The sequence below is a fragment of the Solanum stenotomum genome, unplaced genomic scaffold (genome assembly GCF_019186545.1).
Source record: "Solanum stenotomum isolate F172 unplaced genomic scaffold, ASM1918654v1 scaffold11069, whole genome shotgun sequence".
In the NCBI taxonomy this organism is placed as follows: domain Eukaryota; kingdom Viridiplantae; phylum Streptophyta; class Magnoliopsida; order Solanales; family Solanaceae; genus Solanum; species Solanum stenotomum.
The window spans coordinates 55,048-80,018 of NW_026021380.1; the positions used below are offsets into that span (position 1 = coordinate 55,048).

Consider the following 24,971-nt stretch of genomic DNA (forward strand, 5'->3'; position numbering starts at 1 on the left):
TTCCTTTTTTAAAAAATGAATAAAATAATAATAATTTTTTACTGTCCATATTTTAAAATTTTATGTATTATTAATTATAGGAAAGTGACCTGGCGTCGAGATTACGTAAATGAATTCCATGAAAAGTATATTGATTATCTCTATGATTAGTTGTCTCTTTCCTTTTCCCAAAGGCCAACTTTATGTTACTTCCATCAACTTTACTTTTATTTAGTCCTGTCATGGTATAATAGTGAAATTATATTATTATTCTTAATTAGAAATTTGAAGTTTAAATTTTGGATATTAAGAGAATTGTGTTGAAAGCGATATTTCTAAATGGACTCATGTAATGCGAGATTTAAATTTAGTAATTCAAACTTATCAACATTCCTTCCCCTTAGTCTTAACTTTAAGGTGCCAATTGAATCACGGTCAATCACTTTTGTTAATAGATTTGCTATTTTTCTTTGTAAGTGAGTAAGTGAATTAACTGATATAAAAAGTTTATTTATTATCGTTTACACCATATAATTTATATATTTTGATTGATTAACTTTAGCGTTCCGCGTCGTAGTGACCTAAAAAAAAAAAGAGAAAAATTCAAAGTTACAAAGAATTTAGGAGAAAATTTGAAGTTAAAGTAACTTGATAAAGCTTTATTTTTAACTAAAGAAAGGTTGAAAAGAAATTTCAAGTTTGAATACTTTGCTTTAGAAGAAAACTATATGCGATTAGTAGTTAGTAATGTGTAATTAATAGCCACGTCCTGAAAAGTATCAATATTGCAAAAGATTAAAAAAAAAGTTAAAAGGAAAGATAAATAGGGTCTATTAACAGTGGCGGAGCCAGAAATTTCACGAAGAGGGTCCAAAAATTAAACAACAAAAGCTCTTTTTTAAAAGGGAAAAAAATTGTTCCAAGTGAAATTTGAACATACGAGCACTGACTCATTAAAGATGTCTAAACACACATTCAAGACATCTTAAACCACTAGGCTATAACAACCTATTATGTCAAGGGTGTCCAAAATATGTTCTTTAATCACTTTGTGTGTCATTTTACTTGTATATGCTGTATTTTTTTTCGATGAAGGGTGTCCAATTGGACACCCTTGCATACATGTGCCTACGCCACTGTCTATTAATCATTGAGAATATTTGTGTTAAGTTAAGATTATTATAAATTATAGAAGAAAACAATGAATATGAAGCATGAATTATGTTTATAGATAATAGAGAACATTTTATTCTTAAAATGAGATTTTTAGCGTGAAATTGAATCAACCAACTTATAAAACGAGTATGGAATATTGAGGAGAGTCTAAAAATTACATTTGCTTTTCAAAGTATTCAAATACTTTTTCGTGTTTCCTAAACTTAACTATATGAACGTTGACAATATTATTATTATTTTTAATTTTTTTTAATTTTTTTTTTTTTTAGTTGAAGGAAGTTTAATCCAAGCTATACAGAAACAATTGCCAAAAAGGGTCAAAATCAATTATAATATCTACGTATTCGTTCATTATTTCCCTATTTTCTCCACTCACTTTAACTCCTATCCATATATTTTCTTGTTTACATACCAATTTATTATTTAAGGAAAAATATCTTTTTAAACATCTGATTTTCTATATCAAACAAAGTAGTTTTTACTTAACAACAACTTAGTTGTTTTATTTGTTGCTAAATATCTAAATAACTCTTAAACTTGACACATTTGGTAAGTTAGACACTTAAACTTAATCAATAACCAAATGCAACCTACTTATATTTTTAGCATAATACATAAATATGTCATTTAACTTAGCTTTAATTAATATTTACGCCCTTTTATTTTGGGTATGCACAAATAGGTATTCAAACTTATATAAAATTGACCAAGTAGACGCATGCATCCTACATTACGTCCTATGTGACAATTCACATCCTACATGACGTTTTATGTGTAATATGTCACATATAACGTGTGTGTCTACTGATTCAATTTTATACAAATTTAAGTGTTTACTTGCACACACTCAAAATTGAAGGGCAAAAATATCAGCTCAAATCAAGTTAAAGAGCATATTCACAAATTATACCTATATTTTTCTCTTCGTAATTATGGGCACCGCATTATAAAAAATAGATAATTGTAAGATCAAGGCGTCCAGTGACGAAGTCAGAAATTTATTAAGGGTGTCCAATGATAATGGTGTGTGACTGTTAAAATAAAATCAAAAAAACTCCTTAATTCAAATGGACACCCATTTCACCGTGCCAAAGACATAGTTTTTGTTAAGATTGTCCAATTTTAAATGTATATTCTCTATACGTAAAATTTGACATATATATATACAAAGTAATTTTTCGATCAATGGTATCCAATTTGACACTTTGAATTGACTATAACTACGCCATTGAAGCAGTCCAATTATCTAATTTATAAAATATACCTATTAATATATTGAATTATATTAATAAACTAATTGAACCAACAATATATACGTTAATTTATTATTATTATTATTATTTAAATTGATTGGGTGACTTTCTAAGTGAAATATCAATAGTTGTGTGACTTTCTAAATAAAACACTAACACTTGAATGACTATTGAGTTATAAAACAAAGCTAAATGACTTTTTAACTGATCAACTTAAAATTAAGTGACTTTCTAAGTGAACAACTTGAAGTTGAATGACCATCTGATATATAAACTCTAAAACTTTGGTATGAAAAGAAAAGAAAAGAAGAAAAGGTTGAAAAGCCAAAATGTGGGCTATATGTATGGCCGACTTTTTAAAAAATAAATAAATAAATTTTAGCAGTAGATTTTAAGGCACAAACTTACAAAATATCCCAAGTTGGAAATTGAAGATATTTTTAGAGGTTACTATTTAAATTTTACTTCATCTTTATCTTCCACTTGTTGCTATCTCCTCAAATGGCCAAATTGATAACCATGACTCATCTCTTACTTTTTCTTTTTTTTTAATTACTTATTCCGTTGAACGACAATTGTTTACTATATTATTTTGAAATATCTAATAATATTGGTACATTTTATGAAATTAATGAAGAATTTTACACGTAATTTCTAATTTATTCTTATCATCAATTATAATACAAATGTTATTTCATATATTTGACATTTTTATTATATTATTATTAGAAAAGTTTCATGGTCTCAATTAGGGGTGTTCACGGGTTGGTTTGGATCGGTTATTGGTCAAAATTAAAACCAAACCAACTTAATCGGTTTTAAAATTATCAAAACCAAACCAAACCAAATATAATATACATTTATCGGTTTGGTGATTATCGGTTTTGGTTTGGTTTGGTTCGGTTATTCGGTTATTAATCATACACAAAAATAAAAGAAACAATTCATTTAAAATGTGAAAAAAGTGACAACAATCCATTCAAAACGAAAAATAGTTAGAATAACTTAAATTACTAAACTTTCAATCACTAAATTTACTATCAATAAAGCTTTAAAATTCACTATATTGGCCTAGAAGGAAGAGACAATAACATTTTCAGTCCCACAAAGAATTGACATAGACACTCATATACATGAAATCAATAAGATAAATGTTTCATCTTGGACATTTTTGCTTTCAATAAGTAAATTATAAAGAAATTTTAATGAAAATATGTATAAGATCTTTAAAATTGTTTGTAAAAAATAATATATTAAGTATGTATATTAATAAAATATATGTATATAATTCATCGGTTCGGTTCGGTTATTTCTTCGATTTTTTGCGAATAAAATCATAACCAAACCAAATACTATCGGTTTTCAAAAATCTAAAACCAAACCAAACCAAACTCAAATAAAATCGGTTTTATTTTATCGATTTGATTTGGTTTTTCGGTTTGGATCGGTTTTTATCCAAACCATGAACACCCCTAGTCTCAATATATTTAACATTTTTTTATTACAAATGTTATTTCATTAAAAAAGTTTATTCTAAGATATAAAAAAGTATTTTTTAAGATTTTTTTTTTAGAAAGATACTACATATCACATAAAATAAAATACATTAAGTATAAAAAAATTTAGATTTTATTTCTAGTTTCTAGTAGTATATAAATTAAAAGAGATGGTGATTACAGTTCGAGTCTTGAAATGAATTTTTTTTATAAAGAATATTTTATTTTAAATTTAAATTAATCATAAAATGAAATATCAGACATCAAATAAATTCTTTTAAAATGAAACACTTAAAAGATGGATCAATTTTATTTATTTTTTCATAAATTGAAGCAATTAAAAATCTTGATTGTTCTCTTTACCATCCATTGTTGACCCCAATCTTTTCACATTATTCCAAACATGATATTCATGGTGTATCCAAGCTGTAATTTTGGACTCCACCCTAGCAAAGTTGACTACTCTATTTCTTTTATTTTATCCCTTATTTTATTTTAGTTCAAACACAATAAAATGAATAGAAAAAAGTCAAAAAATCAAAATAAATTCAAATTACACATGTTTTTACCATATAAACCTTTTGACAACTTGTAAAATTTATTAACATGTCCCACTTCAATTCAATTCTTTAAAATCCCTTTGCCTATTTAAAAAGTGGTTGAAAAAATTAAAATTAATTCACTTCACCATTCAATATTTCTTGACCCCTTAAACCAAATAAAAAAAAAATAGTTGGGGGTTGAATTTAAAAATATCCAGTTTTTCAAAGAAAAAAAAAAAGAGAGAGGGGATAATAAGTGCCTTCTCCTCAATTATTTTACTACTAATAAAGTCCAAAGAGAAATTTTCACTTTGAGAAGTTTCTTTGTAAGAAGAAAAAAAAAATGCTGGAAAGTTCTGTTTTGTTGGAGAATACAGCTACTGGTGTCGCCGGCGCCGATGGTGAAGCGGCGGAGCTGAAGAATGACGGCGGCGGTGTTGGCGGTGGTGGTTCAGAGGAAGAAGATAAGAATTTTTCAGGTGGAAATCGTTGGCCACATGAAGAAACTTTGGCTTTACTCAAAATAAGATCGGAAATGGATGTTGCATTTCGTGATTCCAATCTCAAAAGCCCTCTTTGGGATGAAATTTCTAGGTAAAATTTTTTTGCACTAATTTTGTCTGGGCATGCAATTTTCAATTTCACACCAATTAGTCAAACTTTAAGCTGATTTATTAACTATTTTTGTATTTTCTACTGTTGATTTTGAGAAAAAATTGAGGTTTTTGAAGTAGAAGGAGAATTAGATTTTTTTTGTGTCAATTATGACAGGAAGATGGCTGAGCTTGGGTATAATAGAAATGCGAAGAAATGCAGGGAGAAGTTTGAGAACATTTATAAGTATCATAAGAGAACGAAAGATGGTAGATCTGGTAGACAAACTGGGAAAAACTATCGATTTTTCGAGCAATTAGAGCTTTTAGATAGTCAATCCTTGTTTTCATCGCCTCCGTTAAACCATAGCCAAATCAATAGAATGGAAACAATGCCAGTGCCAATGCCTATGCCGATGACAATGATAAAACCAGCTGCTAATGGATGTCAGGATTTTAGAATGGATCTTAGTCGAGTTCGGGGTTTTAATCCGGAGTTCATGTCAACATCCACGTCCACGACCTCGTCCTCGGGGAAAGAATCCGATGGTAGTGTGAAGAAGAAAAGGAAATTGGCTAGTTATTTTGAGAGGTTGATGAAGGAAGTGCTGGACAAGCAAGAGGTCTTGCAAAACAAGTTTCTAGAGGCAATGGAAAAATGTGAGAAGGATAGGATAGCGAGGGACGAGGCTTGGAAGATGAAGGAAATCGCGAGATTAAAGAAAGAACAAGAAGCATTAGCCCACGAAAGAGCAATTTCTGCTGCGAAAGACGCAGCAGTGATTGCTTTTTTGCAGAAAATCTCAGAGCAACCCATTCAACTACAGTTACCAATGGATTTACCCCAAGTATCCCATAGGCATACCGAGGAACGAGAGAGTGAATCAATGAAAACTATCGTAAATCAAGAGAATGTTATGCAACAAGACAACGACAAGGAAAACATTGACAAACAAGAGATTGATAGTGCTGGTGAGAATTCAAACTCGTTTCAAACGAATTCATCTTCTCGATGGCCTAAAGCAGAAGTGGAAGCCTTGATCAAGCTAAGAACAAACGTCGACTTGCAATACCAAGACAATGGATCATCAAAAGGACCTCTATGGGAAGACATCTCATGTGGTATGAAGAAGCATGGATACGATAGAAACGCGAAGAGATGTAAAGAGAAATGGGAGAACATAAACAAGTACTATAGAAGAGTTAAAGAAAGCCAAAAGAAAAGGCCAGAAGATTCAAAAACATGTCCTTATTTTCATCAATTGGATTCAATCTATCAAAACAAGTCCAAGAAACAATTGCCCATTATAGAAACTCCGGGTTCCAATATGAAGGCCGGAGAGATACTAATGCAAATAATAAACCAGCAACAACAACAACAACAGCAACAACAAGCATCAGAAAGAACAGAATGTTGAACAAAAGGCAATACAATAATGGAAGTAATAGTTTGATGAAGGACAAGAAGGTTTTTCTTTTTTACTTTTGTGGTTAGTGTACCATTTTTTAGGAAGTGGGACAAAATCATTGGAGTTAATAATGTGCCTTGGAAATGTGGGTTCAAGATTCAATTAAGTGTGAGGGAGGAACTTTTCATTCACAAAGTTATTTTTACTAAAAATGCACACACAAAGAAAGTGGCATATTTTCTTTTTTTCTAGTTATGTATATTTAATCATTTGCTGTTAGTAGTTAAATAGTGTCAGAGGGAATAGTTTTAGCTTTGGTGTGATTTTGATATTTCTTTTAAGACTATATATATAGCATATAGTATACATTTTCTTCTTTTGAGGCTTTGGTTTCTCAACCATCCTCCATGAGTCCATGTGTGTACTAGTTCAAAATAGTTGATTGTGTTTGTATGAATTGAGAATATACTTTTACATGTTTGTCATAGAAGGATTTTTATTTTTGTTGTTGTTGAAGGGATTTATGGGTAAGAGTGAAAAAGTTGTTGTAGAAGTATACTTTGATTAAATGATTTTCAAAAGGGTCCTTATTATTGTTTCGACAGAAATATTGAAAACACCTTTGAATTTAACACTAATTATTAGTAATAGTTTTAAAGATACTTTTTTATTTGATTAATTATACTTAGATATATCTCTGATTAGCTACTTGACATAACAAGAGGTCTCAAATTATTGTAGGAGCATGATATCTTTAATAAAAAATCAAAAGAAGTGTTGAAAACACTTCTAAACTTGGTGAGGATTTAAGGGTGTATGTCAATTATGTTGCAAGATTGAGGATTTGTTTAAGTTTAGATACTCAAGTTGGCAAATATTTTTAAAATTGATAATAATTCAGGAATGAAACTAATAATTCACGGCAAATTTAGAAATATTTTTAAAACTTGTCATGAGCACTCATTTAAACATTTCTATTATAGCTTGAATGTTATTTGAGTTAATATTTCAGATGGTCATTCAATTATTTTTTCAGAAAGTTATTCAATTTTGATTTTTTACTCAAAAGTCACTCAACTATGAATTCTTTTTTTACAAAGTTACTTAATTATAGATTTTTTCTCAGAAAGTTACTCAACTATGAGTGCTTTACTTACAAAGTTTAATGACTTTTTGAGAAAAGAAATCATAATTGAGTGACTTTCTGAAAAAAAATCGATAGTTGAGTGACCATTTGAGATGTTATCTCTTAATTATTTTAATATTTTACTAACCTCACATTTGAATATGCAATCTGAAGTTAAATTTCACATGAACATTTGGACATGTAATTCGTGATTATGATTTCAAATTCATTGTTTCCTTTTTTAAAAATATAAAAGATTATTCATAAATTTACATTTTGTAAAGTAAAGAACCATTATTTTGAAATTTACGAAAACAGATTCATATTCAGCTGAAAAAATTATATTAATTTTTTTTTTATGACTAATCGGAAAAAAACAAAATGAAAACGTAGACTTTAAACGCAGTAATGTAGCAAATTTTTAATCAATCAATAAGAGAGAGGCCAAACTTTGACTATATTTAGTTTGTATTTGGATATGATTTAAAATTCTGATTCGAAGTTAAAATTTGTTTGTATACGTAATTCAAGGTTTTTTCCATTTTTTAAGTTGTAAATAAATTATTATTATGACAATATTCAATGACACATAATTTTTTTTTAAAAAAAATAATTTTGGTAACTGTAAGCTTTATTATCAGATATGTCAATATTTACAGAGATTTTTGAAGTTCTGGATATGGATATAGTCCCAATCTTAGAGTTCGTTTTACTACCCTTAGCACTAATTTTATAAAAAATTACTAGTTGATAATAATAAATAATTTACTGTTTTCAATATAATTCTTTCACGTGATGACATAACATGATTTTTTTCTACAAATTATAAAATTATTAATCAAGAAAAAAACTTCTGAGATTTTTTTTTTGAAAAAAAAAGGAAGAAAAATATTTTAGGGACTGTTGGACCCCATGCTGCCGTCCCCTCACTCCCTACCGTCCATCCCATGCGTTTCTCGTTTTTTTTTCTTTGGAAGTAAGCGTGCCTCCGTCAAAGAATTTTATAAGCAAGATTAATGATTAAGATAGAATGTACGTAAATTTTATGATTATCTTGTAGAGATAGAAATGTTATTTTTGAAAGGTCATTGACTCAATTGCAATAAATATCAAGTAACAATACACGGAAGACCAAGACAATTGCCCAAAACATAGCATATAACAACAAAATAGTGCAATAATTAAAGATCAGCACAAACACTACAATAATACTATTATAACGACAATGACAAATATTAACCCCTCTAGGTAAAACAACACTACACTACCTACTAATTTTCTACCCTAATACGTGTCCTCCATATTTTTCCTACTACTTGGGTCCTTGGTAACCTCAATTTGGGTCATATTTTGTCTTATCACCTCTCCCTGATACTTCTTCGGAATATTTTTTTCTCTCGTTGTACACTTTATAACCAAACTTTTGCACCTCATCAGTAGTGCATCTATACATCTTCTCTTCACATGTCTAAACCATCTCAATCTTACTACCTTTATTTTATTCATAACGGAGGTCATTCTTATCTTATTACGAATATCCTCATTTCTAACATTATCAAGGAGTATGACCACACACCCCCCTCAACATTTTCATCTCCGCAACATACATCTACTGAATATGAAAGTTTTTTATTTGCCAACACTTCGCGCCATATAACAAAGTCGGTCTAGTGACCACTCTATAGAATTTACCTTTTGAGTTTCGGTGATACCTTCTTATCAGACAAGACCCCAGATGCGAGGCTCCACTTCATCCATACTGCATCAATATGATGTGTGATATCATTGTCAATCTCCAAACTCTCCTGAATTCTAAAGAAATAAATATATAAAAGAATAATTAATTTTATATATAAGTTAATTTGTCAACAAGAATTTAGATGAACTTCTCAGAGTTTAAATTCATGATCTATAATTAAGGATGAAGCAGTCCCACCATTACACCACAACCATGTCAAGAAAGTCGTCTCATTTTCTACTCTTGCTTTATTATTAATAAAAAAAATTAGTTTTAAGTTTTTCCAGCAACAAGCCAGCAACTAAACGGTGAATTTAAACAATTAATAAAGTTTAGGAAAAAATTGTTTCTTTTTTCCTTTGGACAAGATCTTCTACTTACAAGTCACTTAAATCTAACAGGAGATAATGAAGGTTTTATTTGTTTTTTACTAATGAAGATTTTAATTTTGATATTCAGATTTTAGTTATATAAGGCTGTTTATTTTGTAGGTTTGAATCTTAATTACTAAGGAAACATTTGATATAAGGGATATATATAAGAAAAATGTTGAATATAGAGTATCAATAAGTTTATTTTGTAGGTTTGAATTTTAATTATTAAGGAATCATTTGATAGGGGATATATATAAGAAAAATGTTGAATATTGAGTATTAATAATGCTAACACTAATAATGATGGTATTAGTTATGCTGAGATTATTCCTTACATAATTATTTGATTTGGTATTAGAAATAGCATGCATCGCATAAAATTTTTTAAATTTAATTTCGAAAATATCCCCACAAATAAAGTGAAAAAGATGTGGAAAAGATTTATTTGAAGGACAATTTTATCTTTGACCATGCTAATGCATACATTAAAAACTCTTATACTGCGAATATCATGATTTTTCATTTATTACTTACATGTAACATAATGTCAAATAGAGTATAGAAATAAGAAAAGATTACGTAGTAAGACAAACATGCGATGTGTATTTGCTATACACGATTATAGTTTGAAATAAATATAATTTGTAGCTATTGTTAGGATTGAATAACAATTTTCTCTCTTCCCCACATCTCTCCTTTTTTTATGCACCCTCACTCGCCTCTCTCCTTTCTCTGCCCTTCTCTCTCGCCTCCTCCCTTCTTTCTCAATACAAACACAAATGATAATAGTTAGTGATACAAATACAAATGCTAATTAACAGTCAATGATACAAATACAAATGATAACTATCAACTATACAAATCTTATTCAATAATACATAATACAAATACACATTATAGCAAATTAAATGAATTCAGATACTAACACACAAGACAACAAATATAAATATAAATACACATGTCAACAGCTAAATGCTCTATTTCAGTAATACAAAATACAACTACACAATGCAATAATACAAATACACATAGTAGCAGATGGATACAAATGCAAACACGCAAGGTAACAAATATAAATATAAATACACATGTCAACAATACAAAATATAAACATACAGTGCAATAAATACAAATACAAATAGCAAATGCATACAAATACAAATGAATATAAATGAGTTTGTTAGTTACAAAAATACAACATTGATGCAATTATGATACAAATTATGTTTTGTTAATACAGTCAAATTTGATACAACATCGATTCAATTATATTCACTGATACAATTATAATTATCTATACATATATACAATTATCCATCTCTCATTTTCATATGTCCATTTAATTTATACTAAAATTGTAAATCGATCAAATGAAATAGTTGGGAACAATAATAATAGTTGGGCCACATTGGGCTCAACCATATTAAAGTGGGTACATGAAACACATCGTGAGACCCAAAACTCAAAGACTAACCCAACAAACACTTTAACAAACGACCAATTGTTACATCAAATCCAATGTACAATCAGTGTATACAGGATTATTGGCATATACTCAGGGCCGTTTAGTAGTTGGTTAGAGTTATTCGGATATTACTAGTTACGAGAGAATGTATTTTTTTTTATGCAGGTATTAGTAGTATGCAAAGATTAATTATTCCACCTTCTATCTTCTATGCTGCATAAAATAATACATACATTCTCTCATTACTTATTAATTTTATACATCAATAACTTACCTCCTAACTAACTACCAAACGTGATATTACTTATGCATGATTTAATATATACATGTATATATTAGATATACACATTGCATATTGACTAGAATATGCAAAATAAAGATTGAGATTATTTTTTTGTGGAGAACTTTGTTAGAAAATGAAAACCAGACTACACACTCTGATCGAACTGTAATATTTTCGAAAATTTTAATGTATATAATTTGTAATATAATGTTCCCATTCTCATGAAATCATATACTAGTATTTTTCGTTTCTTATAAGTTGTCTAAGAGAGTTAAAAGAACTTTAGGTTAATCTTTTCAAAATCCATTTTTTTCCTACTTTGATCAAAGAAAATTAGTAATAAAATAATTAAGGTGCCTATTAGCTTGTCCATGCAATATCTTTAAACTAATTTTTAGCTGATATTTCTTCTGCTTCAAAATACTTATGGTCCTTGTTATAATAATCTTGTTTTTGAAATACTTGTCATTTCAAATATCATAATTATAACACATAAATAAAATAATTAAATAAAGAAATTATTACATAATATCTTAAGACAATATTAAAAACCCCACAAGCATTTTAAGACAAGAGAGGAGTATAACTAATTAATCTCATACTAATCCATATACTATCCAACATGGACCCCACCCCATCACGTTTCCATGCCGTTGCGTTAATAAGCAGAAATATATTAATATGGATTGTGGTGTAGTAATAAGACTGTTTCACCCTTAATCAGATATTCGAATTTGAATCTTTATGAAAAAAATCATGTTAATAACGCCACCTTCGAATGAACCCTGCAGTTAGTCGGGACTTCAGTATGGACTTTGAACACTGAGTGAAAAGCCAAAACAAATAAAAATAATAAAAAATATAATAATTTTACTAACTATTGTTGTGTAAAACAAAACATGACAAGTAAAATAAACCGCGATTATCAAACTCTACTCTCACGTTGATATTTTAACCTTTCGGATTCGAGCTTGGATACAATTTTTTTTTGTTGGGAGCGCTATCTTCGAATGAGTCCCGCAGTCTATCCAAATTTAGTCAGGACTCCAGTGTGGTCGGATGGAAAACCAAAAAAAGAAACAGAAATATCAATGCTCTATTTTTACGTGTAAAACAAAACATGACAAGTAAAAATAAACGGCGGTTATTAAACTCTACTCTCACCTTGATATTATAACCTTCCAACTATCATCCCCCACATGTTGACAGTCACACTGTCACCATTAAACTCCAAAACCCCCCCCCCCCCAATTTCTCTCTGTTTTTTTTTTCAAGCTTTCTCCAATGGCGGATTACGATGCCGCCCCAACCCATCACCACCCAAACAATCTGATCCAGAAAGAAACCGCTCTACAAGCAATCAACACAATAATCCAGCTCCATTTCGAGAAAACCCTCGAGAAAAAACGAGCAATCGATTTACAAAAAAAGGAACTATGGAAGATGTTTCAACATTTCTTCGTCTTCTTATCTCTAATCTTCTTGGGTCAAGCTCTTTCTCCGAAGCTTCAATGCCGACATTGTTGGATACCCATTGGGCTTCTCTCGTTATCCCATCTGATTTTCTACGTATCTGTAGCACAAACATTGAGATGCATAAATGGGTTTAAGTATCAACGGAGATGTCATAAATTGACATTAGGGTTAGCTACAGAAAGGTTAAGGCAACTGAAGATGAGGATTAACAATGGTGGGGTTGAAGAAATTGGGGATGAATTTGAAATACATTATCAAGAACCACCAGAGAGTTATTTTGGTAAGTTTAAGAGGAATTGGGCATTGCATTTTGGGTTCTTGATTTTTATTTATGGATTTATGGTTTCTTCATCTGTTGTAATACTCTGTTTTTGAGATCTTCAAAAGAATGAACTTTGGTTAGGGTTTTGGGTGGGGAGGGGCAATTTTGGGAATTTTGATGGAAAATATTTATTGTAATTTTAAAAAATTGGATGAATTATGGGTTGTGATTTTTTTGTTTTTGGTAGTTTGTTTATTTAAAATTATGGATGTGTACATTTTTGTTTTGTAGGTTAGTGCTTCTAGATTTTCTTTTTAAAATATCATACTCCCTCCGTTCAATTTATATGTCACTTTTTGAATTTCGAGAATCAAATAAATCTATTTTTTTATTGTAAGTTTTTCATAGATATTTTAAACATTTTAAATTATCAATTATTATGACTTATAGTTTTTTTTATATAGTTTACAAATATATAAATTTTATTTCAAAAAAATTAAAATTTTTATGCGCAAATTATCGATCAAACTTAAACTGTTTGACTGTTGAAAAATGAATAGTGCCACATAAATTGGGACAAACAGAGTATTAGGAAAGAGATTTGTGTGTTTTTTACTCTCGTATCGATGTGATATTGTCTTGTCTGACTTGACATATAATTTATAAAGAAAGAAGATTTGAAATTTATGATCTATAATATATTTCACAACTTGTTTGATTGGTTATAAATTATTCCATTCAAGATAGAATGAGAATTTTAAAATTTAATTATTTTTAATTATAAAAAAATGATATTATTTTTTGAACGAACTAAAAAACAAACAAATGAAGTATTATTATATTAGTATGATCTTTTTGAATAGTTTGGAAATTTAAATTCCAATATAAGAAGGGAGAAAGGAAAGGTAGAATGGAGAAAGTGGGATTTTTGGTATATGTGTATTTGGTTGCTTTTTTACGCGATACTTCAATTAAATATGGAGTAGTAATTTAAATGAATAATGGTTTGAAAAATATTTTAATTTTAGTCGAATTTGCTGTTGCGATATTAAATTTTCATAAGGATTTATTATCTCCCTAGACTATTTAATACCGTATTTTTTATCTCTGAATTATTTAATAGTGTATTTTAAAGGTATAGATGCGTCCACGTGGACACATTATTATTTATAATTTTACATTATTTTTTATATCTACGTGGGCAAATATATATGTTTAAAATACGGTATTAAATAGTCTAGGAAGGTAATAGGTCCTCATGAAAGTTTAGTATCGCAACATCAAATCTGACAAAAGTTGAGTATTTTTCAGACCCTTATTCCTAATTTAAATAGTGCGTACTTTCTTCGTTTTATATTATTGGACTCGGGTTGACATTTGACGTGTTTGATTTTTTTAAAATTAGTTAAAATTGTACTTTATAAAATAAACTTTATTTATTTTAAATATGAGTGTTTATTGAAATGTTTACTATTATTATTATTATTGTTATTATTATTATTGTTTTAGTGGTTTTGAATGTTTAATAAATGTGTATATTCTTTTTAGGTATGTTTTAATAGAGTTAAATGCGAAAACTATGTCACGCAAAACGAAAATGAAATGAATTTAACACTTTATAATAAGTAGCTCACTAATAATGAGACAGCTGCCACATGACGGATTGACACTTTTCTACCATATTGTTAAACCTATTAAATGCCTTCGAATAAATTATGATTAAATATTATAAAAAATATTAATTGTAATAAAATAGTGTTATAATCGAAGTATAAGAAACAATATATTATATATTAGTAGCATGTATCCAAGAAGAAAAAACTATCAGAGAAATACTACGACTACTCTAGTGTGAAAGGATGTCAACTATCCCCTATGTCTAATAATAGTTGTCCACTATATTATTTTGGGGTGTTCAATAATTCATGTCCACTTTACGAAATCAATGAATAATTTTATTCTTGGTTTCTCATTTACCCTTAGTCCCTTATCATTAATTATAATCATTTTTCTTATTGCATATTTCAAGATGTTGTATTTATTATATTCATAGGATAATATAGTAAAATTACTCTTCTATTTATAATTTGGTGAAATGGTCTGATGGATCCTTGTAATTGTATGTATTTATATTCTGGACCATTCTACTTAACTATTTGTCAATTGAACCCTTAAATTCAATGTAACTTAGCATTTTAAACCCTATTGGCTCTGCATGTACTTCAAACTCTCAACAAAAATGACACATCATCATCCACGTCAGATTTAAAATTACACATCATTTATTATTTATTTATTTTTTAAAAATCAATTGTGTTTTATTTAATAAAAAGTAAAACAATAAAATTTAAATTTATTCCTTAAGCTAAAAAAGAAACCCAACATATTTCCAAAATAGATTAGGCAATAAGCTCTTCAACTTCTTCTGAACTTTGACAATGGTGGCGCTTCTATGGAGGAGATCAAGCTGTTGGTGCGTTTCTTCCTTGGAGGGTGAGTCCCCATCCCCATCTTAAAACATACAAAATCTACTATTTTTCTTTCCTCCTCCTTCAACCATCACATAACTACCAGCCTAAATCGCCGCGGCGACAAATCTAGTCGAAAATCTCTTCGCTGTCGTAACTAAATCCTCCAACCCTCACCCGCCTCATTCTCCACTGACTAGCACCGTCTCTCTCACTCTACTGCGAACTAGTTTTCTCCGACGAGCACTACCACCATCGACCTCTCCCACTAGCAGTGATTCAATGGACTCAAGGAGGCTTCAATGCCAAGATCTCTTAAAGACGATGACAATAGTATGAGAAAAAAAAAGAGTCGGGGCATGTAGATGGCTGCAAATGAAGGTGGAGTGGGTGAAGAAGATGGAGACTTTTTAATTAATTTTTAATTTTTGTATTATTTTATTCTTTTATTAATATTTTTAAAACTGAAATATAGTACTCACTCGCCTTAAGGAGTGTGAAGTCACACACTTTCGCCAACTCAGCCATCTTAAAGACACGTAAGCGTGGTCAATGGTCAGAGGGGTTCAATAAATTGTGTTTTATTGAGTTTAAGGGTCCAGATGACAAATGAGTAAGTAGAAGGGTTTACATATACAAGTACAAGGGTCTACCAGACCATTTTGCCTTATAGTTTCTTAAGAAGTGTGTATTAGTCAATAGTAGACAAATATTGTTGGATAAAGGGAATATCTTCTTAACGGATTATATTTTACCATTTAAACTCGACTCATATTACCGATGTACAAAATACAAAAGAAAATGTTAATAATAATAAAATTTCTCTATACTTTTGTTGACATGTATATAAATCTATGAAAACATGAAATCCTTGTATAAAAACAATAGGTTCAAAACCAAGGTATTACTAACAAAAGACTAAATTCTAATAGCATCTAATAGATATTATCATGTAATTAAATTTGATTCAAAAGTTTGAGTTATTTATAATTTTGAATTTTTTCTAATTTTTTTGTTCTATATTCATACGAGAGTTTGACTAAATTTGAATTCTCGTGTTACAAAAGTCATGTAATAATAGTTTTGAAATTGCTGTCATAAAAAGGCACAAATCATTATTACTGCCAAGCCAATCTATGAGCTTCACAATTATTAAAGTAAAATCTCTTTCCCACCTCTCGAGAGAACCCAAGGATTTTAAAACCAAAGAAAGATATTTCATTTTTTAAAAAACTTTAGCAAGTATACTATGTATAGTCAATGTATAATTTCTATATACATTATACATCGAGTATACGCCAACAATAGTTACAACTAGGCTGGTGAAATTTCTTTTAGCCGATAGACTAAAAATGTTGAGATACCAAAAAATTACAATATTATAAAAGAATGCAAAGCAACCAAGCAAGAGCCACCCATTCTAGTACTACTCTCATCGAAGCACGTTTAACTTCAAAGTTCTGAGGGAATCCAATGCGATAGTATTGGTATGATCACATCCTATTTTCAGAAACCAAGTAACTGGTTTATGTTTGCATGGATCTTTGGTTGTATACAAGATTTCAAAATTTTATTAAGTACATTTTCATGACTCTGCTGGGAATGAAAGAGTCCCCCCCTTATTGCAAGAGTGATGGAAGTAATCATACAGAACTAAATTAGAATACATAAGACTTAGCTAGCTATTATTATACTATGAATGGTGATTTTGGCTTCTGAAACTCAAAGAAAAGAAGCCATAGATACGTCAGATAAGGTTAAGCTGGGGAGAACGCGTTGCACAATGACTTGTATGCAGTAACACAAGTTTTGAATTTCTCTTCTGCTGCTGCCTGCACAAATTCAAAGACTCATCTCGTGAGGAGGACTCCAAGAATACGAATGAGTAGCTAAATTCCAGAATAAAGTGGGATAGGCTATTGTAACGCGCTGTAACAACAACAACAACATACCCAGTGTAATCCCACAAAATGGGGTCTAGGGAAGGTAGAGTGTAGGCAGACCTTACCCCTACCTCAACCTCAGAGGTAGGTATAAGAAACAATAGAAGATAAATTTTCATACAAATTAAATCACATCCTAAATCAACGGTGTCCTACTTCCTCCCTACCTCTGGCTTCCACTCGCAAATATGTTGAACGTGCCAATACTTATAATGTCTCTGTTCACATGTCAAACCTGGTTCTTCCTTGAAGCTTAAAAAGACATCGGAATGAGCTACATAGCTCACTCGCACCACAATTAAGACCAAAGAACAACAAGCAAACAATCCTTCCGGATTGTCTATAACCTCATGACATGTTTCTGTATCAATGAACCCGACTAACATATGATGGGTTGCTTGAAACTAAAAGACAACAACAATGTACTCTATTGCTCACACTTATCTTCATTTATTTTACAAGCCAGAACCATGAACAACAAGATGATTTTAATGACCATTTTATACATTTTCAAAATATACTTCCTATTGACCTCCTAAGAAAGGTTTCTCACTTGAAAAATGCTAAAAAGCCTTTAACTGGTGCTTACAAGAATAAGTTCATCACATACGAGGGCAAAATAAGGAATTTTATAATTATGAGCTAACCTGTGAAGGGCCTTGATGTTTATCAGGATGCCACTTTAATGCTGATAAACGGAAACTGCAAGAACAATAATAGTGTCTACATTACTCTTCAATATAATAGAGTATGGAGAGCACAAAACTACTAAAACTTACGCATTCTTGACATCCTCAATCTTCAGAGGACCTCTTGGGGGTAAACCGAGAATTGTTCTTTCAGAGTAAGACCCTATATTACACAATTCATATTTGGATTCTGTATGTGTCTCGTTTTCAGTTTCATTATCCCATCTGTAATGCCTTTGTTCTGACCAGTCTGTTTCTTGTCTTCGGGAGAACAGATCTTCAAAACTAGATGATTTACCAGGCCTAAAAGACCAAGTGTACCACTTATTACCAACAGTTGCTTCGAATACTGATTCAGGATAGTCATCGAATTCTTCACATAATCTCCGTTTCTTCATTTTTCCTAAAAACGAATAATTAACGGGTCAATGAAGGCTACCTGCATCCTTCAATAAGCTCAGTATTGTGTCGCCATCAGCCATGTAAAGATATTAGAGATTAGCAATCAAAAAGCATAACAGAAGGTTATCTAGAGTTGTGACATACATAACTTTGTGACAGACATAACAAGTCCAATTTCCATTCTTTAAAGACGCATTAATTCAAGTGTTACTTTGAGCAGCTCAAATCCTTGCAATACAACTCCTAGATTATAAAAATGCAAAGCAAGGCAAGTTCATCCTATTTTACTTAAGAATGATAGCAGCCAACTCACGGCCAATAAGCCTTTTTTTATTTGGAAGACGAGCATTGCGTTCAATCTGAGAAGGCATTGTTTTCAGTATGTTTCCTGATAGGTACCCCACTAGTCCAGCTAGCAGGTGGGCAGTAAAGGAGCTTTCGAAACTATCCCAGCTCCAAAAAAGTACCAAACCAATTAGGTCAAAGCACCAAATTTCAATAGCAATATATGTTTCAGTTACATCTGGAATTTAAGAATCTCAAGAAAGGGGCCAAAGGTTGAAACACACCGATATTTTTCAAGTGTGATATAAGAATTTTCATTAAAAGCAGAGACCCAATTGTGAAATGAGAGTACAAACTTACGCATCCTTCTCCTTGAGCGATCTCTAAGACGAGCACCGGACTTATATTCACTTTTCTTCTCTGAACGATCATCCCGATCCATATCCCATCTATCATTTATTGTTGAAGATTCATTCTAGTAAATTATTCAACAAGAAAATAGCATATTCTCCATGAGTAGAATAAATTTTGAGGTAAAAAATAGTGAAATGAGAAGAGAATTTAATACAAAAAGAGTACTTGCATGCAATTGATCAGATACTAAAGTTCAGAAACTGAACACATTATAACTATGCGGACTTTAAACCAGAAAGGATGGCATTCATGCCTTGCGGACCACAGAGGAAGTTAAGCCAGTACACTACAGTAGACCATAACTTCCTTAGAAAGCAGAAACCCACGAACAGAGTCAAGATGCGACGGGGGAGAAAGGCAAAGCAGTAAAGAACAAAGACGAACTATACATGGGATGAGGTATAAGTGAAAATTTCATCACTGCTTATGTGACTCCATCTTTCCTTCTATCTACGAGGTGATTCGTCTTACTACACTGAACTTGGTCTATCCTCATTAGACCTTGATAACTTTGATCATTATGTGAGTTAATGCTACAATTGCAAAAATGAGCTGTTCCCTCATAGATCCTCCTTTTATCCTCCTAAGAGATTACTCATTCACTTCAAAAGCAGACAGAGGACAGGTGAGGTTCGTTGAAAAGACTGAAGTTCTGTGGTTGATTAGGACAGGTTTTCAGGTTACATGAACAGATCAAAGTGTCACATTCGGAAGCAGATATAAAACAGTTTTTCCTTTGGTTGGGGGTGGGGTGAGGAAGCGGGTATGTTCTAGGAAGAAAAGAGCAAAAATAAAAATAACTCATAAGGTCTCGAACTTCTCCCTCAGTTCTTTGGAAACTACGTTAGTATTTTCATGGAAATTATTGTAAAGAGAATGTGACGGGGTTAAGCTGCTTCTTGCTGGAGCTTTCTTTTGACAGTTGCGGAATCTCACCGCTGACACCTGTTACAAGCGACCGGCTGTTTGCTAGCTGGAGCCGATGTCGCAAAGGAAGAGGAAACCTTTTCTACAAGTTGTTTTTTGCCCATGTTTGGAGTATTTAATGGAAAGAATTAGGGCATACCAAGAGATTTAGGCTTAGTCATTATGGTGTGCCTACATTAGGTTCAGTGTTGGCTATGAGTCTTTTTAGTCCAGTTTAGAGCTTTAGTGTTGGTGAACCTCTAAGTTATTGAGTATTGGAAAGAAATCGATCCAAATGGTAAGAAATGGATAATCAGGATTCATATAGTCGATCTGACAACACTTTGTTTGTTGCAAAGATATTTCTTCCTTATATGATGATGACATTATCTTCTTGGAAGAAATTTCTTTAGTTGATTATCACAGTTGTTTTGCTTTAGTCCACTATTTGGAGGAACTGGTTCCTCGCATTCCACTGTAGGTGGTAAATAGTAATTGTTTCTTTTGGACACCGACACATATGTGAATGCAACATTGGTGATAAGCTAATGATATCACAAATTTTATCTATCAATAAAATACTATCTATTAGCCTTCTTTTGGTAAAAGATGGAAAAGATAGGAACTCCTATTGGGGAAGGACTGGAAACAGAAAAAATAGCAGAACTGATTTTCAGTTTTCCAAGATACAAAAATGACCTCACGTTCAATGATCGAGGTCAGCAATAGCAATCTAGGATGTATTCATGTCGTTTTGGAAGATGATTCCCTTGATAAATGTAGCGTTTGGTTATTTTCACATGCTAAAAATGTTTTTCAACAAAAAATAACATATCCTAAAAGGAAAACTGAGTGTGTAAATCGTCCCATTTGCAAGTATTCCAACTTGTACTTCATATCACTTCAAGTCTTCAACTACCAAGTAAATACTACTATCAACCTTCAATACTCAAAATGATTACCGGAATGACACCTCGTACCACTTCTATTGTTGCCTCAGGTCACTTACCTTATGTCCAACCAAACACCGGAAAATAATTCAGGAAACAAACTAATCCAAAGAAACCATTTTAAATGAAAAACATTTTATGTCACTCCATAAAGAGAAAGAAATCCCTCACCAAAGACGGCAATAGTTGATCATTATAACTAAGACTAAGATTTACCATATCTATGAAATGAAAGTAGATTAAATATTTACCTCAAAAGAGTTTCCAGATGCCCCATAAAAGAGAAGATTTTTCAAAGCTTTTTTTGAGTCAGCACGCTTTTGACGGGTTTCATATCTGATATAATTCTGAAAAAATAAAGGAAAAGCTGGATGATAAATCAGAAAACGAGGAGGACAAGAGAAGTTAACAGATGTATTACATGGAAAGAAAAAGAAATGTTAGGAAAAAGAATACATAACTGACCAGAGAAAAGCAAGCGAAAAAACTCGTAAGATATCTCTAATCCTAGTCAATATCACACACTATAGCTGGTAAAGATATTTACCTTAGTTGGCTGCTGACTTCCTCCAAAATCCTGCAGGAATAATTTATGAAAGGTCACATATGCAAACTGAAGAAAGATACTGCTTGAACTTAAAGGTAACAAGCATGAAAATACATTGTGAATGAGTAGAGAATGCTAAAACTGAGTGCAGAAACACAATAATTTCCTTATATCTACCAGTCTCAAATGGGAGTATCGGAACCCTTTCTTTGGGGGATGGGGGTGGATAAGGGAGCATACTGACACTACATATACAAGCAAACATAGAACAAACCACCTCCCTCCCCTCTCACTCAAGGAAAAACCTTTTCACTTAATACTAGAATAGAGAATTGAAACATAGCACATAGAGGAGGAAGAAGTATACTCTATTCTTGGTGTAATTTTAAGCAGTTTTTTCTAAAACCACTACGCCTACCAAGGTGACATTTTAAAATTGGACAAACGAACTCCAATCCTTATCTTATTTCCTAATCAAAATCATTTAGCCCATTTATTTCACTAAGAGCACGGGGAACTGGCGCCAAGATTTAACCATGTTCAAACTAGAGGCTGTGAGCTTTTTTTTTTTCTTTTTTGAAGAAGGTAACTTTAGAGACTGAGGTTTTGGCAGCAATTAATCGCCTTAAAGAGTGATTGGCTTGATGCATGTCTCTGTTTTCTAATACTCATACTACGTGTCGCCAGCCTGAAACTGGGAAAAGAATATGACAAAAACCTTTGATTTATTAACCAATTCCTGCTTTCAAATAATGAACTGGCCCCTGGAAATGGGTAAACAGTCTAAAACAGATTAGTCAACTTAAGTGGCAGCCAGACATTCTCCATTTCAGATCGTCTCATTGGAACCAATAAGAGGTGCTGAGTATATTTCTGCTATGCATTATTGCCTGAGCAATTCTAGTGACTAAGGTGAGATAACATCATTCTGTGTCCTCCAGAAATTGATCAATACTGGAAGAAATTGAAAGAACATTATGAGCAAGCTTCAATGTGCTTATAATTTATAAAGGACCCTTTTTTCACCAATTCAGGGGGTGAAAAGTTGCTACTAGCCAAAAGGACCAGATTGTCTACACCATGATAAATTGCCAGCATAAGCCTTGCTTTTGGTTAGCCTTGTTGACTTAAGAGAAGACACATAGGCAGATTCAGAGACCATCCCCGAAGCCTCTTACTTATTTCTAAATTGTGGAGGAGATACATTTTATGCAGATGCTTAGACCTCCATATCTTTGCTCTCACGTAGAGGGCTTAAGTGTTGGTGCAAGGAATAGAATCAAACAATTATTTTATCAATAAGAAAATCAACTACAGATAACTTGGTGGAGATTTAATGGCTAAGTGCAGGGGTGGATGTAGGCTTTATGATATGTGTTCGACTGAACCAGTAACTTTGGTGTAAACACTATATATGTTCCTAGAAATTCAGTAAATATGTACAAGAACTAAATTCAGAACTACTTAGCACTTGCCTTCATTGTCCTACAATCCAGTGTCCATAAAATTCAAATCTTGGAGAAAGAAAGGCATATGCAGCACGTCAAATACTGAACTATTTCAAATTTATTTAACTACTTCTACAGACAAAGGTTTCAGATCCTACTGAAGTCATTCCAAAAGAACACTTTAAAGACTAGAAAAACTTAGTTAACTGCTTCCACCACACACTATTAAATCTCAAGTCATTGTAAGATACTTTCGCATGAAATAAAACTGTTTAATTGCTCATTTCCTAGCTCTAAACCTGTTAAGAGGTAAAAGCTTATCTGCTCTCCAAAACTTCTGAATATAGGTAATCTAAATTAAAATGGGGAAAAGTATTGTACACGTGCTGGACACACAAACTGAAATAGTTACTGTCTTTTTGCAAATGGAAATTTATAAGCATGAATGACACTGCCTGCAAAAGTGCTGAAAGAAGGAAATCACTCCCCTTGAAATCGCACTTTGTCACATAATTTTAGGATAAGCTTAAAATGGCGGAGCAGCTAAACTAAATGACCTAAAGCACCTCTTGAGAATGATCATCACACTTCCATATGAAAAAAATAGCAAAATGTACATACTATAGAACCCCATAGAAAATTGCACAAATTTGTACGACCAGTTATTCCTTCTTCCAATCAAGGGACAAGGACAAGATAGAAACGACCGAAGGAACTGCAAATTAATTGTCTTCGATTTAGTAATTCATGAATCATTGAGCTAATAAAAAAGAAAATAGCTTCCAACCAAACAAATTAAGAAACCAACAAATATTAATACCTTCTCACTATTTGAAACGTGTATATCTTCTTTCTTTCCTCAATTAGTAAATACTTTGACCAACACTGTAATTCTTCCCTCACATTATAGTCCAATCATAGCAACTTCAATCAATAGGCTAGTTTAGATATATTTATGAAGCTAAAACAATTCAACTAACCAAATACTTGTGCAACTATTACAACAACAAGAAAGTTTATTTTGCTCCCAGCAAACAAAAACACTAGGTGATTTCTTCCCATATGCCTAGCCTTGTCAACAAAGTTACCTAGTACCTATTGTTGGTGGGAGGTGTCAGATATCTCGTGGGAGCACGAAAGCTGGCTCGAACACCACAGTTATTAAACAAACAAGAAAGTTATTTTGCAGCTACTAGCCTATAACAATCAATGATCAAATCTTTATTTTGCAGCTACTAGTCTACAACAATCAAAGATCAAAACTTTATCCATTAATGTCTCGCATCTAAATCAAACAACAATTACATAACCTAAAACCTACGATATAGCCAACAAACTAAACAAAAAAAAAAAAAAAAACCTCAATTTCATTGTTTTCTGCAAAAACAAGAAAAGGGAAAGGCAAGAAAACTCACAGAATTCCACTTATTTTTCCATTTCTCAGAGCAAATTGAGGTAGAATGGAAAGAACTCAAATGGGTATTTGGTGATTGTGTAGAAGATACTATTCTTGTGGATTGAATAAGTGAGTTCTTCAAGATCAAAACATTACGCCATTTGGGTATTACTTGCATTTTCTTGAAATTTTGAAAACGACCCAAAAAGTGAAATATAAAAGGTAAAAAAATGAACTTTTTTTCTCGATATTTTGTACAAAGAATGAATCATCAATGGTGTTTTTTAGTTGCTTTCAAGTGGGGAAGGAAGGAAGGAGCTGTTTTGGGGGAAAACAACGTAGTATACACAA

The 24,971-nt window shown here is 31.4% G+C and overlaps 3 protein-coding genes across 3 annotated transcripts; 2 read left to right on the top strand and 1 right to left on the bottom strand.

Moving 5' to 3' along the window:
- The first annotated feature begins 4,593 nt into the window (after window positions 1–4,593).
- Window positions 4,594–6,922, top strand: LOC125849817 (trihelix transcription factor DF1-like). Its single transcript, XM_049529786.1, has 2 exons — window positions 4,594–5,040; window positions 5,218–6,922. The coding sequence occupies exons 1-2, from the start codon at window positions 4,790–4,792 to the stop codon at window positions 6,455–6,457; spliced, it is 1,491 nt and encodes a 496-aa protein (XP_049385743.1). The 5' UTR covers window positions 4,594–4,789; the 3' UTR covers window positions 6,458–6,922.
- A 5,761-nt stretch (window positions 6,923–12,683) lies between these two features.
- LOC125849821 (uncharacterized) lies at window positions 12,684–13,370 on the top strand. Its single transcript, XM_049529790.1, has one exon. It carries the CDS (start codon window positions 12,719–12,721, stop codon window positions 13,283–13,285), a length of 567 nt encoding a protein of 188 aa, XP_049385747.1. The 5' UTR covers window positions 12,684–12,718; the 3' UTR covers window positions 13,286–13,370.
- Window positions 13,371–17,033: 3,663 nt separating this feature from the next.
- LOC125849829 (uncharacterized) lies at window positions 17,034–24,971 on the bottom strand. The gene is made up of 7 exons (XM_049529797.1): window positions 24,640–24,971; window positions 21,777–21,806; window positions 21,481–21,576; window positions 19,320–19,434; window positions 18,363–18,675; window positions 18,231–18,285; window positions 17,034–17,472 (listed from the first exon to the last, which is right to left on the bottom strand). Exons 1-7 carry the CDS (start codon window positions 24,796–24,798, stop codon window positions 17,398–17,400), a joined length of 843 nt encoding a protein of 280 aa, XP_049385754.1. The 5' UTR covers window positions 24,799–24,971; the 3' UTR covers window positions 17,034–17,397.